Source organism: Pelobates fuscus, chromosome 9, assembly GCF_036172605.1.
Source record: "Pelobates fuscus isolate aPelFus1 chromosome 9, aPelFus1.pri, whole genome shotgun sequence".
Taxonomy (NCBI): Eukaryota; Metazoa; Chordata; class Amphibia; order Anura; family Pelobatidae; genus Pelobates; species Pelobates fuscus.
Window position 1 is genome coordinate 138,103,546 of NC_086325.1, and position 15,245 is coordinate 138,118,790.

General features: G+C 43.0%; 1 protein-coding gene across 1 annotated transcript in view; it reads right to left on the reverse strand.

Moving 5' to 3' along the window:
• Positions 1 to 15,245, reverse strand: part of CACNA1F (calcium voltage-gated channel subunit alpha1 F) — a 102,603-nt gene that overhangs the window by 29,610 nt on the left and 57,748 nt on the right. Inside the window, exons 30-32 of the mRNA XM_063432517.1 lie at positions 11,539 to 11,697; positions 4,274 to 4,384; positions 121 to 204 (exon numbers count right to left, since the gene is read on the reverse strand). Of these exons, the coding sequence (XP_063288587.1) occupies positions 121 to 204; positions 4,274 to 4,384; positions 11,539 to 11,697 (354 nt within the window). The remainder of the gene's footprint in view (positions 1 to 120; positions 205 to 4,273; positions 4,385 to 11,538; positions 11,698 to 15,245) is intronic.

Consider the following 15,245-nt stretch of genomic DNA (forward strand, 5'->3'; position numbering starts at 1 on the left):
TGTCAAGCCTATCATGTTACATGGTAATACATATTACACTACCAGAAATAAGATGGAAATGCTCACTTTACTCATAACGATAACAATGCATGTTTTCATTACTACCAAATGTGGACTTACATTGACCTCCGTGACTGCAATATCCACCAGGCTGCCAACAACGATGAGGGCATCAAAGGTGTTCCAAGCATCACAGAAGTAATGCTGCGTGGAAAAGAGATAAATCACAGTACATCTAGGTAAGACACATTACAGAGAAACTGAAAGGAAGGAAAAGCAGGAATCAACTGAGAAGGCTAGATAAAAGCAGAAGCAGAGAAGAAAGTGTGCAACAATCGACACCAACCACTGACAGAAAGCAGGGTCACAAAGAACAAAACCAAAGCAGAAAGAACAGAATAACGTTAACGATAGAAAGAATAAGATGAAAGCAGAGACAGATCTGAATATAATTGGAGAGAAAAAAAAGTGTAAGAGCAGGGATTAAACAGATGGAAAGCTAATATAGAACACGGCGAATGCAGAGACAGAACAGAATAAAATCGGCTAAAAGGGTAAAAGCAGAGTAACATAATGGATAGCACACATAGAAGAAGGTGAAAGGGTGGGTTTGTGCTTGGGCTGGTGGCCTATAATCTGAGTGATCTCCAGCAATGACTGTCCTACGGGGATATATCCCAGGATACCCGGCTGTCAGTCTATGATGAGTGTGTATGGTGTGGAGGTGTTTGCAAGTAGCTGTGGGGTCAGCTACTTGCATCAATGTCTAAAGGGTGACAGGAAGACAGGAAACAGTGTCTGTATCACTTAGTCATGTACAAGCCTCTGTGAATGCTTCTTCATGCTGCACAGGACACAATATTGGAGGTTGCAGTGTGTATGATGTTAGACAACGCACCTCAAACCCATAAATCATCAGCACAGTATGAGTAGAACCATCTACACAGAGATCTGCAAGGTTTTTGTGCAAAAAAATGACAATTTGCCACTCGCCCCTAAGGCCAAAAGTCGCCAGCCCTCCTTTGGTGAAACCGGAAACAGTTGATCAGGACAAGAGCAAAGAGAGTGACCAGGAGCAAATCAGAGGCTGAAAGAGCTGGGTGGATGCAGAAACTAAACAGAATGACAGTCGGTACAGGATGAAAACACAGATATCGCAGGATGGAAGCGGAAACAGAATAGGACAAAAGCACACACGAGAAAGGGTGAAAGAAGCTAAATTTTCAGGAAAATAATGTAAGCAATTAGCAAACAGCCAGCAGGAAGCAAGCATAAATCATGCTCTGCTTTTAGTATGTCATAGTACATGTTGGCATTCATGGTTCCCTCAATGAACTGTAGCTCCCCAGTGCCGGCAGCACTCATGCAGGCCCAGATCATGAAACTCCCACCACCATGCTTGATTGTAGGCAAGACACATGTGTCTTTGTACTCCTCACCTGGTTGACACCATCTGATCCAAATAAGTTTATCTTGGTCTCATCGGACTACATAAAATGGTTCCGGTAATCCATGTCATTAGTCTGCTTGTCTTCAGCAAACTGTTTGCGGGCTTTCTTGTGCATCATCCTTAGCAGAGGCTTCCTTCTGGGACGACAGCCATGCAGACCAATTTGATGCTTTGTGCGGCGTATGGTCTGAGCACTGACAGGCTGACACTCCACCCCTCAACCTCTGCAGCAATGCTGGCAGCACTCATACATCTATTTCCCAAAGACAACCTCTGGATATGACGCGGAGCACATGCACTCAACTTCTTTGGTCGACTATGGCAAAGCCTGTTCTGAGTGGAACCTATCCTGTGAAACCGCTGTGTGGTCTTGTCCACCATGCTGCAGCTCAGTTTCAGGGTCTTGGCAATCTTCTTATAGCCTAGGCCATCTTTATGTAGAGCTACAATTCTTTTTTTCATATCCTCAGAGAGTTCTTTGCCATGAGGTGCCATATTAAAATAAGTGACCAGTATGAAAGAGTGTGAGAGCGATAACACCAAATTTAACACACCTACTCCCCATTCACACCTGAGACCTTGTAACACTAATGAGTCACATGACACTGGGGGGGGAGGGAATGGCTAATTAGGCCCAATTTGGGCATTTCCACTTAGGGGTGTACTCACTTTTGTGACATTAATGGCTGTGTGTTGAATTATTTTGAGGGGACAGCAAATTTACACTGTTATACAGGCTGTACACTTACTACTTTACATTGTAGCAAAGTATAATTTCTATAGTGTTGTCACATGAAAAGATATAATAAAATATTTACCAAAATGTGAGGGGTACTGTATATATTCCCTTTTTTTAAAAAAAATAATATTTTTATATTTCAACCTGTCATCATATTTCCTGGTCTATTCATATCCTGCAAATCCCAGGTTGGGATAATACCACCAACGCTCTTCCAATCAGAGCAAGTCATTGCTCTGGAAATTGTAAGTAGGATACCACTTTTATCATTCACATTGTGTATTAATATAATGCACCATAAGCCTTTTCCTGTTTTATTTCCCTTATATATATTGGACGTCAACTATAACAAAGCTCCACATATCTTAAGACGGGATTGTACCGTCCAGGCGACACAAAGCTGAGCTCTAAGTAGCTCAGTAAAATGTGAGTTAGTACTCTATACACCTTTTCACAAGCACGGCCAATATAAGTGACATATTGCACTACAGTATTTGTTACTCTTTCTTGTCTTTTGAGGTTATATTACCAATCAAGGTTAATTTGCATTAACTGACTTCAAAGAAGTAGATGTAACTATATTTATTTATATCGGTGTTGTTTGTCCCTTTGTTATATTCTGTGTTTTTTTTTTCTGACTCTCAAAAGTCTGGACTGGACCCCATTAAAAGCCAGCCTCCTGCACCCAAAATGTAGGAAACAGGAGGATGGCTATAAATTTGCACATTTTGCCTATGTATTTAACTGTTTGTGTCTGTATGTGTATCTGTTTGTGTGCCTGTACCTATCTGTGTATCTGTATGTTTGTTTGTGTGTCTGTGTATCTATCTACATGTCTGTGTATCTGTGAGTCAGTGTGTACATCTGTGTATCTGTGTATGTGCATGTATGTCAGTGTTTGTATTTGAGTGCCATTGTGTGTATATGTGTGTGTGTGTGTGTGTGTATCTGCATGTGTGTCAATGTGTATCTGTATGTGTGTTAGCATGTGTGTCTGTGTATCTGTATGTGTGTTAGTGTGTGTATCTGCATGTCTGTACCTGTGTATCTGTATGTGTGTCAGTGTGTGTCTGTTCCTGCATGTGTGTCTGTGTGTTTATATGTGTGTGTATGTTTCAGTGTGTGTTTGTGGTAGTGCATATGTATATGTGCTTACATCTCAGCATTCAAACTCCAACATTACATACAAAGACACCCCTGCAGTCAAATGTCAAAACTACATAGGCAAACACCACACAAGTAAATCACTGCTTTCAAATGACAAAAGTACACAAAAATACATCCCTACATCCAAACACATATACTCCATACAAAACATGCTTACATTCAAACACACAAACACTGTTCAGTGCTAAATATAACCATGCAAGGAAGGGCAAATGGTATATCCCTGGCTGGCAAAGCATTATGGAAGTTGTACGACAAATGGGAATCTACCTTTTTGTCTATCCTTGCGATATAGCGGAGGCCCAAAATATTCTTGCACCAGTGCCCTCTCTACTTTACTGTATCCCACCCCTTGATAGGTGCCATTGTAACGACACAATCAATGTTATTCACTTCACCTGTCAGTGGTTTTAATGTTGTGGCTGATCACTGTATATTCTCCAACTTAGTTATAATTTCAGTTCGGCTATTTTGGCCCAAAGTTTGAAGTGCACTTGCATTGAATAAACCTTTCAAATTCCATTCAGGCATATTGCAGATATTCCAGCAGACGGTTTTTGGCTTTTTTTTATTTTATTTATTTTTTAGAGAATTTCTTTTTTTGGCTCTTAATTTTTTGGATTTTCATGTCGCAGGTCGCTTCGTTCCTTTTCCTTTGTATTTCAAGAATGTGTTTAAAATATTAGCAGGAATGCCCATATTTTATAAAACAAAAATGGATTTATTAATAAAATAATTATCTTGTGTTAAAAATTATTTTTAGAAAAAGTGATAATCCCTTTAACAAATGTCTGCAAAACTGCTCCCATTTCCGTTAGTCTGATTAGAGAACTAGTAAGACACAGGACAGGAAAAGAGTGGAGATAAATACACTGAGCAGGAACAGACCAAAATAGAGAAAAACAACACAAACTGACCTTGGGTCTGAATGCGATAAGTTTCAGAACCATTTCCACTGTGAAGAGTCCAGTGAACACCATGTTTAAGATATCCATAGCATAATTAAATGGCTTTGACTGTTCATAATGCTGAAAACAAAAACCACAAAAACAAACATACATACATAATTAAAGGAAAAGTAAATACAACATTTCAATATATATGTATGTCAGTTATTTCTACGATACCCAAGTGATCACAGTAGAAATGAATACTAAATAAAATAGCATGGCCAACAATGGGATTCCAAATTTCGTAGTCTCCAACCTGGACTTTCAATGCACAATGTCCTTGTGCCAGGAATCTTTTTCAAGAACATTACAAGATGTATTAAAAATAGAGGTCTCCTGGCAAAAGGACAGTATCCACCAATCAGTGGAAGTCCATATATACGTCAAGAGTACATTCTAAGAGATGTCATAATTTTTTAGATAAAGTACTCAATATATAAGGAATAGGGGTACATTATCTAAGTATGATCCAATTCCCCTCCTCCTCGTTTTCCTTTTTCTTATATTTTTGGCTGATTATTAATGTCTTTGTGGGTTATGAACGCACATAAGATAAAGGACCTCAGCACTCAGCAATTAATTCAAGTGGTTTATGCAGCCATCAAAGTGAAAAGGCCATTTCACTTTGATGGCTTTATAAACCACCTGAATTTTCTATGTTTCTTATTGCTGTGGATCCAGGTGACCAGTGACCACAGCCTCTAACCCTGGCACCAAAATTTGAAATTTGTTTTGGAGTGCCTGCCAAACACTATTTACATTGTGGGTTATGCCCACCCCGGGGGAGGAATGGGGTAGCTCCTTTCATTTTAATTTTTTTTTTTATATTCTATTTGATACATACTGCAACTATCCACACTGTTACACAAACACACACAGCTACACATACTACTACTCACACTGCAACAAACATACATTGTTGCACTCACTCTACACCAGGGATAGGCAACCTTTGATCCCCTGCTGATTTTGAACGTTTGTCCACTGACAAAAAAAATGATCAGTCTATAATTTTAATGGTAGGTGTATTTTAACAGTGAGAGACAGAAGACAGAATTCTTTGTCAGTGGACAAACGTTCAAAATCAGCAGGGGATCGAATACTTTTTTCCTCACTGTAAAGCATCATGGAAGCTGTAGTTTTAAAACATTTTGCGAACAGGTTAGTGACTTGCTTTCCTTGGAACTTGTCGATGCAGTCTGCGCCTCCTGAGGCATGCCGTCACTGAATCTGCTGCCACTCGCTGGCTACTGGGGCCCTTGATGAACTTTGCAGGTAAGCATGGTAGTTGGGCTTGAGGGGTCGTCTGAAGGAACCTAGTTTTAGTGTGTCCTAGAATTGGTCGAGCATCTAGCCGAGACATTACTCCGGACCACACTCTTTGGTGCTTTGAGAAACACGTGGTCTCCGCCATTGTAGCTATGTTTCTCTCGGTATTGTCGTGTGTAATGGCAGTCCTACTGGTTTCCCTCCAAGAGCAGGGACCCCTAGGGTGGGGACCGGGATCATCCCCACTGGTCCAAAGGGGGGAAGGTGGTAGTAGGGTATTAGCTGTATGGTGAGTCAGCATGTGTCGGGCTGGGAGATCGGCCGCCTCTCCCTGCCGCAGTGCTAACCAGGCCTCTCACTCGGCGAGTCTCAGTTGAGACCAAAGTCAATGACCGCTGGAAGCTTCCCCCGAGCCGGTCAACTGAATCAGAGTGTCAAGGAGGCTCAAACCAAGTCGGAGACACCTGGGCAACTGGATAATAGCTTGTCACACTTGAGGAGTTCAAAGAGAATGCGTCCAGTCACCATAACTGTCAGGCCCCGCCCCCCTGTAAGCATGTTTTTGTATGGACATAATTATGCAGTATTGAATCACCTGATGGGGTCGCCACTCCATGCCTCTGATAGGCTACAGGTACATCTTCCTTTTTTGGCGCCCACGGTACTTAAGGGGGGCTATGTACACTATTCTGTTGGTCCCTGACAAAGGTGCAATACCTAAGCACCGAAACGCGCGTCGGGTGTTTTATATTTGTTTTTTGTCCTCACATGGGCACTGGGCACTTTGGGCTTTGAGCACTTTGAATATGCTCTAAATTCATATCTTTGATTTTCCTTCTTACCACTATACCGGTCTAGTTAGTTTTACAGGGAGAGAGGCTTTATAAAGTTATTGTCAGTGCGCTTGCAACTGACCTTTCACTTCATTGTAAATTTCTCTCTCCCTGTCATCTATCTATCTCTCTACTTATACTAATAGGACCCCTGTTGTACATATATAGTTTTTACCCAGGGTTTCTAGCCCCTATTAGGTGTCTTTATATTAGGGCTCCATAGGGGGGTGTCTGGGACCTGTATACCTTTACTGGAGTTTTGCTATACACTCCTAAAGGTTCCAACCCTTTGTCTGGTAGAGTGTTGTGTGGATATAGGGACACTAGGGGAAGGATACTTACGTTTCAGTAATTTCCAATAAAGCTTCATTATTTTATTTATTTTTTGTATCCTTGATCCCCTTTAGCAATGTGGTTGTTCCCTATATCATCTACTGTGGTATAGTAGGTATTTGGTATTTTGTATATACTTTATTTTTTCTGTTGATTTATATTCGTTTTAGCCTTACCCTCTATGGATTTATCGAGCCATCCATTATTTATGTCTTGTGCCTATCCTAACACACATCTTTAACTGCTCTCTCTCTTCTGGCACTGTTCCTGCTGACCTTAAACATGCCACTGTAATACCTATCCTGAAAAAAACATCTCTTGACCCGTCCTTCCCCTCAAACTATCGTCCCATATCCCTGCTCCCTTACTCATCAAAGCTTTTGGAAAGACTTGTCTTTACCCGTGTGTCTCACTTCCTTAATTCCAACTCTCTCCTTGACCCTCTTCAGTCTGGCTTCCGCCCTCTCCACTCTACTGAGACCGCTCTTATCAAAGTGACTAATGACCTAATCTCCGCTAAATCCAAAGGTCACTACTCCATATTAATTCTCCTTGACCTCTCTGCTGCCTTTGACACAGTTGATCATTCTCTCCTCCTTCAAACTCTTCAATCACTCGGTCTCTGTGACTCTGTCCTCTCTTGGTTTTCCTCCTATCTCTCCCAACGCTCATTTAGTGTCTCCTTTTCCAAGGATACCTCCTCCCCTCGCCCTGTCTCAGTTGGAGTTCCCCAAGGCTCTGTCCTTGGTCCCCTTCTATTTTCTCTTTATACTGCCTCTCTTGGAAAACGTATTGCCTCTTTTGGATTCAACTACCACCTGTACGCTGATGACACTCAGATATACCTCTCCTCACCGGACCTCTCCCCGGCCGTCCTGCAACGTGTCACTGCTTGCCTCTCTTCCATCTCTGACTGGATGTCGTCACGCTTTCTCAAACTTAACCTCTCTAAAACTGAACTCCTTGTCTTTCCTCCTCCTAATACTGATCCTCCTCTCTCACTCTCCCTTCAAGTCAGTGATATCCACATGAGTCCATCCCTACAAGCGCGCTGTCTTGGCGTCATACTTGACTCTGGTCTCACCTTTGAGTCTCACATCCAGTTTGTTGCCAAGTCCTGTAGGTTCCAACTCAAAAACATAGCCCGCATCCGCCCCTTTCTTACGCAAGATGCTACCAAGGAGCTTGTCCATGCTCTAGTAATTTCCCGCATGGATTACTGTAACCCTCTCCTGATTGGTCTCCCCAAAAGCCGTACTGCCCCGCTACAGTCTGTAATGAATGCTGCAGCTAGACTGATTTTCCTATCCAGTCGGTCCTCTCACACCTCGCCCCTCTGCCAGTCCTTACATTGGCTCCCTGTATCCTATAGGAGTCAATTCAAAGTGCTAACCCATACATTTAAAGCACTGAACAATTCCAGCCCCTCTTATATCTCTTCACTGATCCAGAGGTATGCCCCTCCTCGTACCCTCCGCTCTGCCCGCGACCACCTCCTGACCGCTGCTCGCACCCGTACGGCCAACTCACGCTTGCAGGACTTTTCACGGGCGGCTCCTCTCCTATGGAATAACTTGCCTACTGCCATCAGACTCTCCCCTAGTCTTCAATCATTTAAGAAGGGCCTTAAATCCCATCTCTTCAGGAAATCGTATGGCCTCCCAGAGTAATCTCTCCCTTACATACCTGTCCCTATGGGATAGTGCTTTGCTCTCTCCTCCAGCTCTGCTTCACTCCTACTTGATATTTCCTATCCTAATGTTTCTAATACCCCACTTCCTATAGACTGTAAGCTCATTTGAGCAGGGTCCTCTTCAACCTATTATTCCTGTAAGTTTTCTTGTAATTGTCTTATTTATTGTTACATCCCCCCCCTCTCAAAATATTGTAAAGCGCTACGGAATCTGTTGGCGCTATATAAATGGCAATAATAATAATAATAATAATAATAATAATAATTTACAGACTAGTTGCCTACGTGGCTATATTTATATCCAGGTGATGCACGGGGTATCATGTTTTGTTCTATATTGAGACCCCGTAGCAGCTCTTTCTCTTGTTTTTGCTTTATATACATACTTACATACTAACACAGATACACATATACTTTGACAGACAAACATATACACACACTGACACATTCTCACATACTCAGATACATAAATATACACGCACTGAAACATACACACATCTATACACATATAGATGCATGACACACACATAAATACACAGACTGATGCACACATGCCAGAATTATAAAATTTTTAGCCCCCTTCCTGTTAACATACTTTTATCGCTGACCTCCTTATCTGTTGTTATAGCTATATAATAACCGCACACTTTTAAAATCTGAACATTTTATGATCCCACATGTTGGTTAAAATCAAATTCCACAAAGCTAAGATAACAAAAGACAGCGCTAAAGACAACCTCTGTACACTGTGTGCGCCTTTCATCCTTGACAAAGCATTGTATAATTGAAAACACATACAGAGTGTCTTGTGGTTACCCTTTTCACTAACTTTTCTGAGCTGAGCAACGTGGAATTTTATTTTAACTCCATAAGTGTTATAATAAAAATAATTGCATTTTGAGAGATTTCCTTGCTTGGATTATTGCTAATAAAGTTGCTGAACTTTGTTCTGTTGTATTGCTACAGGGAAGGTAGACTGCGTTGGTCAGTGTTCTTGGTGGCGTATAGCCCAGTTCATTTAAAAATATTACCATATGTATTGGCACTCTCTCATCTATTGTGGTGCTGGTATCCAGGTAGCCCACAAATACACCTTAGATAGATATAAAAAAAAGATATATGTGATCCCACACTCAAAATATGATGCAAAAAAACTTTAGATTTATTTCACAAATGTCATTTTTGTCATGCGTATGTAAACAAAACAGCCTGCATTGTCACAACAACAAAATGTAAGAATATGGAGAATACACAATGAAACATGTTACGTGAAGTTATGAACATTGAAAGAGATCACAATGCTTCATTTTGATGAGACGGCACTTTTTATTTTTTTTAAGTGTTAAGGTTATATCAGAAGTAAAGCACACAGTTTGTATCATTATCATGGAGTACTCATGGGTGTTTAAATTGTCTACAGAACATCGTGTGCATGCAAAACAGCATTAAGAGTAAGAGAAAATTGATTATGCAAAGAAAAACGGCAGGGCTCCCAAGATTGTTATCAACTCTGTAGACTGACTTAGCAAGTAAGGAGTAGTGGCTGTTTAACACAAGTGCGAGTAGCATATAACAGTATTGATATTTATGTGCTTAGGTAAGAGTCTGCATGTTGTGCCCCTCACTAGGTGTACAAGATAGGATAACCACTGAATCCCCCCTCCCTGCAACTGTAGGAAACTGAGCTAGGTAAACTCAGACAATCATGGTGCTTGCATAATCATGTGTATGCAAGAGTAGGCATTGGTAGGTTGTGCTTATGGCAGAAATGCAATATACAGGCAGGATCATGGCGGTAGGTAATATTATTGGCTGGCAACATGTTATCAGTCCCGGCCCCAGGTTAGGATGCTCTGCCCACACCAAGACTCGGAAACAGGCAAGTGCAGCCCTGAGGAGTTACCAGGGCACCATGTGGTATCCTTCCAGCCCCAGTCTGTGTGGAGGGCCCACACTTTGAGACCACGGACTCGGGGGCTCGTGGCAGAGTCCAAGTCCTTCCTGGATGGGATGTGACAAAAGCCCCAGGTGTTCTGACACCGCCTGCGGCGAAGGGTCTTCTGCCTTCGTGGCCGATGGTGTGGGTGATTTCCCCTGTTGGCCCTCGGCCTAGGTGGGCCATGTCTGCGTGGAGCTGTAGCTTGTTGGGTACTTGCGCCCGGAGGGGGTGCCTGCGCCACATGCTCATCTCCTCCTCATGTTCCCTCCCAGCTCCGTGCCAGGGCAGCCTTGTTTCGCACCTCGAGTTGCACCCAGAAGCGGGTAAAAATCTCATCCAAGCGTTGTTCCAATTCAGCAAGTAAGGCTGGTTCAGATGGCAACCTGTTTGGTCCGTCCGTCATTTTGAGGGGAAGCGTAGCGGTCTGAGCCCACACAATAGCTGGCGCCAGTGGATGTCGGAGGTAAGTGGGGCAGTCAGTGGGGACCTTGATAACCCCTGCCGGTCCAAAGGGAGAAGGGGGGGGGGGGAACAGGACCCGCAGCTATCGCTTCCGACGTGGCAAGTGGCAGAGAGGTAAGGCGACGGCTGTTCACCTCACCTTTCACTCGACTAGGCCGCAAACCTCGAGGTGTCTGGAGTTTGCAGGGGATGTCTGAGCCTTGTGTGTCTGGAAGCTGCTGTGAGGGATGTTTGGGCCCAGACATATCGGACTGCACATTTAAAGAGGACATTCCGACTGATAGGGGTGAGAGCTGTCCATTACGGGACTTCCTTTGAACCACGGCATTTGGATTAAGATTTTTTAGTTTCTTTTAGTGTGTACACGCTGGGACTTTGAATATATGTATACTTCAATGCACCTTGCAATTTATTCATTATCTTTTGGTTATGCAATTGTGCCTTTGCTTACTATTTTGAAAGTGAACAATATAGGCATGCAACAGCTCCGCTATTGAGCAAATTACCACTTGCTATTGCAGTACCTATATCTAATGAAAAATTTGTGAAATAAATATAAAGTTTTTTTTGCATTATATTTTGAGTGTGGTATCACATATATTTTTTCAGTTCATTTTAAACACTGGATTCCTGTTGATGGATACATTTTTCACATACTAGTGGGTCTATCATGCTATATACAGGCATACAAACGTCATTTTACCTGCATGGCAAGTGCGATCGTGTTGAGAAGGATAAGAACAAACATGATGTATTCGAAGCCAGTAGAGTTCACCATGTACCAGACCTTGTATTGGTATTTCTGCTTGGGAATGTATCTGCGCAAGGGCTGAGCCTTCAAAGAGTATTCTACACACTGGCGCTGGGGAGAAATACAGGGAACAAACATAATAGTAATGTCTCACACAGTGCTTACAATACTCACACAGTAAGAAGATACCATGGTCAATGTTTGGCAGACAAAATCAGGAGGTGAGAAGATCAGGGGGTCAATGTTTGGGGTACCAAATGGAATAGCGATGCAATAAGCAGTTTTGCAGTCAATTGCAAAACTTGTGAGTAAAAGGATGCCCAAGCAAATAAACTGAGAATTCTCATGGATTTCCTCTGAGGTAGGGAATGGTTTACAGTGCAGAGGCCCATTGGCATGCATATGTTTTGAACTTTCATATTCCACTTAAAATATGCATTAAGCTTATTATGAGGACATCTAATGTAGTATTTTCTGAGATACAACCTGTCCCATGTGCTATGGTAACAGGCTCCATGAGGGACCCTAATCTGGCATCCTGCCTAGGGCCCAGGGCAACCTTAATCTATCTCTAGCTAGATGGTTGGAGGATACTTTAAACTAAGCAAATTGGCAGCGGGACAGGTCCGGACTGGCCATCGGGCATACCGGGCAAATGCCCAGTGGGCCGCGATGGCCATGTGCCCAGGCCGGCAGGGGAGATCACAGGATTTTCCCAAGTATTCTCAAATAAAAAAAATTTTTTCGGATTTAATAGTTGCCCCTAAGTATATTTGAGTCCTTTTACATGCATTTCTACTTTTGTCTATTTTTTTTATTATATGATAGATTCAGCTGGATCTTATTATTCATCATAACTATGTAGCCGGTTGCAATTACAATTTTACCTTACATAATAAAAAAGCTATAGACTGTGCAGTGTATTCTGATGATGGAGAAATGAGGGGCTTCCTTAAAAGGATCAGTCAAGTGTAGGACCAGGGATGGACTGACAGCCTTCTGGGCCCCCGGACAAAATTTGAGCAGGGCCCTACGAAGACAAAATATTAAAGGCGCACTATAGTGCCAGGAAAACAAACTCGTTTTTCTGGCACAATAGGGTCATTAGGTTCCCCCAACCTGCTGGGCTGAAGGGGTTAAACTGTTTAAGAACAGTTTGACAACTTACCTGGGGTCTGCTGGGATATGAGGCTGTAGTAGGGTATAGGAGCAGTGGTGTGTGTGAGTGGTGCAGTTTGTGTGAAAGGTTCAGTGTGTGTGCGTGTGGGGGGGTGTAGTGAGTGAATGTGTAGGGTGTGTGGGGCAATGTGTGTATGGGGGCAATGTATGTGTGGCTGTGTGTGTGTGGGGGGGGTGTAGTGAGTGAATGTGTAGGGTGTGTATGGGGGCAATGTATGTGTGGCTGTGTGTGTGTGTGTGTGTGTTGGCAGTGTATGTGTGTGTTGGGCAATGTGTGTATGGGGAGGGCAGTGTGTGTGGGGCAATGTATATATGGGTGACCAGTGTATGTGTGTATATGGGTGGGCAGTGTATGCAGTGTGTATAACGGTAGGTAGTGTGTATATATACACACACACATATATATTTATATATATATGGGCAGTGTATATATATATGGGCGGGCAGTGTATATATATATATGGGTGGGCAGTGTGTGTATATATATATATATATATATATATATATATATATATATATATAAAGAAAAAGTAGATAGCACTCCACGGACTCACTTTGTTAAAAGTAAAATTTAACTTTTAATGCTCCAGGTTAAAAAAAATCGACGTTTCAGTCTGACCAATCAGACTTTTCACCTTGTCCTGATGAAAGTCTGATTGGTCAGACTGAAACGTCGATTTTTTAACCTGGAGCATTAAAAGTTAAATTTTACTTTTAACAAAGTGAGTCCGTGGAGTGCTATCTACTTTTTCTTTATATCTTTGCCAGACAAGCACCCGGCATTAAATATTAACCACAGTGAGTGCAACACTACTTTATATATATATATATATATATATATATATATATATATATATATATATATATATATATAGGCAGTGTATATATATGGGTGGGCAGTGTCTGTGTGTGTATATATATATATATACACACACACACACACACACACGTGTATATATGGGTGGGCAGAATATATATATATGGGTGGGCAGTGTATGTGTGTATATATATATATATATATAGAGGCAGTGTATGTATGTATATGGGTGGGCAGTGTGTGTGTGTGTGTGTGTGTGTGTGTGTGTGTGTGTGTGTGTGTGTGTATATATGTATATATATACATATATATATGTGGGCAGTGTATGTATATGGGTGGGCAGTGTATGTATATGGGGTGGCAGTGTGTGTATATGGGTGGGCAGTGTATGTATATGGGTGGGCAGTGTATGTATATGGGTGGGCAGTGTGTGTATATGGGTGGGCAGTGTGTGTATATGGGTGGGCAGTGTGTGTATATGGGTGGGCAGTGTGTGTATATAGGGGGCAGTGTGTGTATATAGGGGGCAGTGTGTGTATATGGGTGGGCAGTGTGTGTATATGGGTGGGCAGTGTGTATATATGGGTGGGCAGTGTGTATATATGGGTGGGCAGTGTATGTATATGGGTGGGCAGTGTGTGTATATGGGTGGGCAGTGTGTGTATATGGGTGGGCAGTGTGTGTATATGGGTGGGCAGTGTGTGTATATGGGTGGGCAGTGTATATGGGTGGGCAGTGTATATATGGGTGGGCAGTGTGTGTATATGGGTGGGCAGTGTGTGTATATAGGGGCAGTGTGTATATATGGGTGGGCAGTGTGTATATATGGGTGGGCAGTGTGTGTATATGGGGGGGCAGTGTGTGTATATGAGGGGCAGTGTGTGTATATGGGTGGGCAGTGTGTGTATATGGGTGGGCAGTGTGTGTATATGGGTGGGCAGTGTATGTATATGGGGGGGCAGTGTATGTATATGGGGGGCAGTGTATGTGTATATGGGGGGGCCAGTGTATGTGTATATGGGGGGCAGTGTATGTGTATATGGGGGGGGGCAGTGTATGTGTATATGGGGGGGGGGGCAGTGTATGTGTATATGGGGGGGGGGCAGTGCATGTGTATAGGGGGGGGGCAGTGTATGTGTATATGGGGGGGCAGTGTGTGTATGGGCCTGCTTACCTGTACAATGTGATGTTTTTCTCCCTCCATCTTCCTCAAGCAGCACTCTGGAGGCCAGGATCCTCTTCTCACTATTCATCCACGCTGTCAGTGTGCTCCGTGTGAGAGGGAAGCAGGGGGTGTGAGGTCACTTCCTGCCCCGCCTCCCATCCTCACACAGAGCACGGAGCAGGGAGAGAGACCTGGCAGTGAGAGCTGGTATAATGCTGCCAGGTCTCTCACGGAGTGGAGTGGGGGGATTGATGGGTTGCAGGGGCCCTTGGAGTCATTATGGGCCCCTGCAACCTTCTTACAGCACTTTATTTTTGCATAACTTACTTCTGCTGTGGAGATCTTTGATCTCCACAGCAGAAGCATGACTGTGCTGCCGGGCCCCCTGACTGACTCGGGCCCTCGGTCCATGACCGAACTGCCCGACCTGTCAGTCCGCCCCTGTGTAGGACCCTTGGCTAAGCTGTCACCAACCATACACAGCAAGCTTGTCTATTA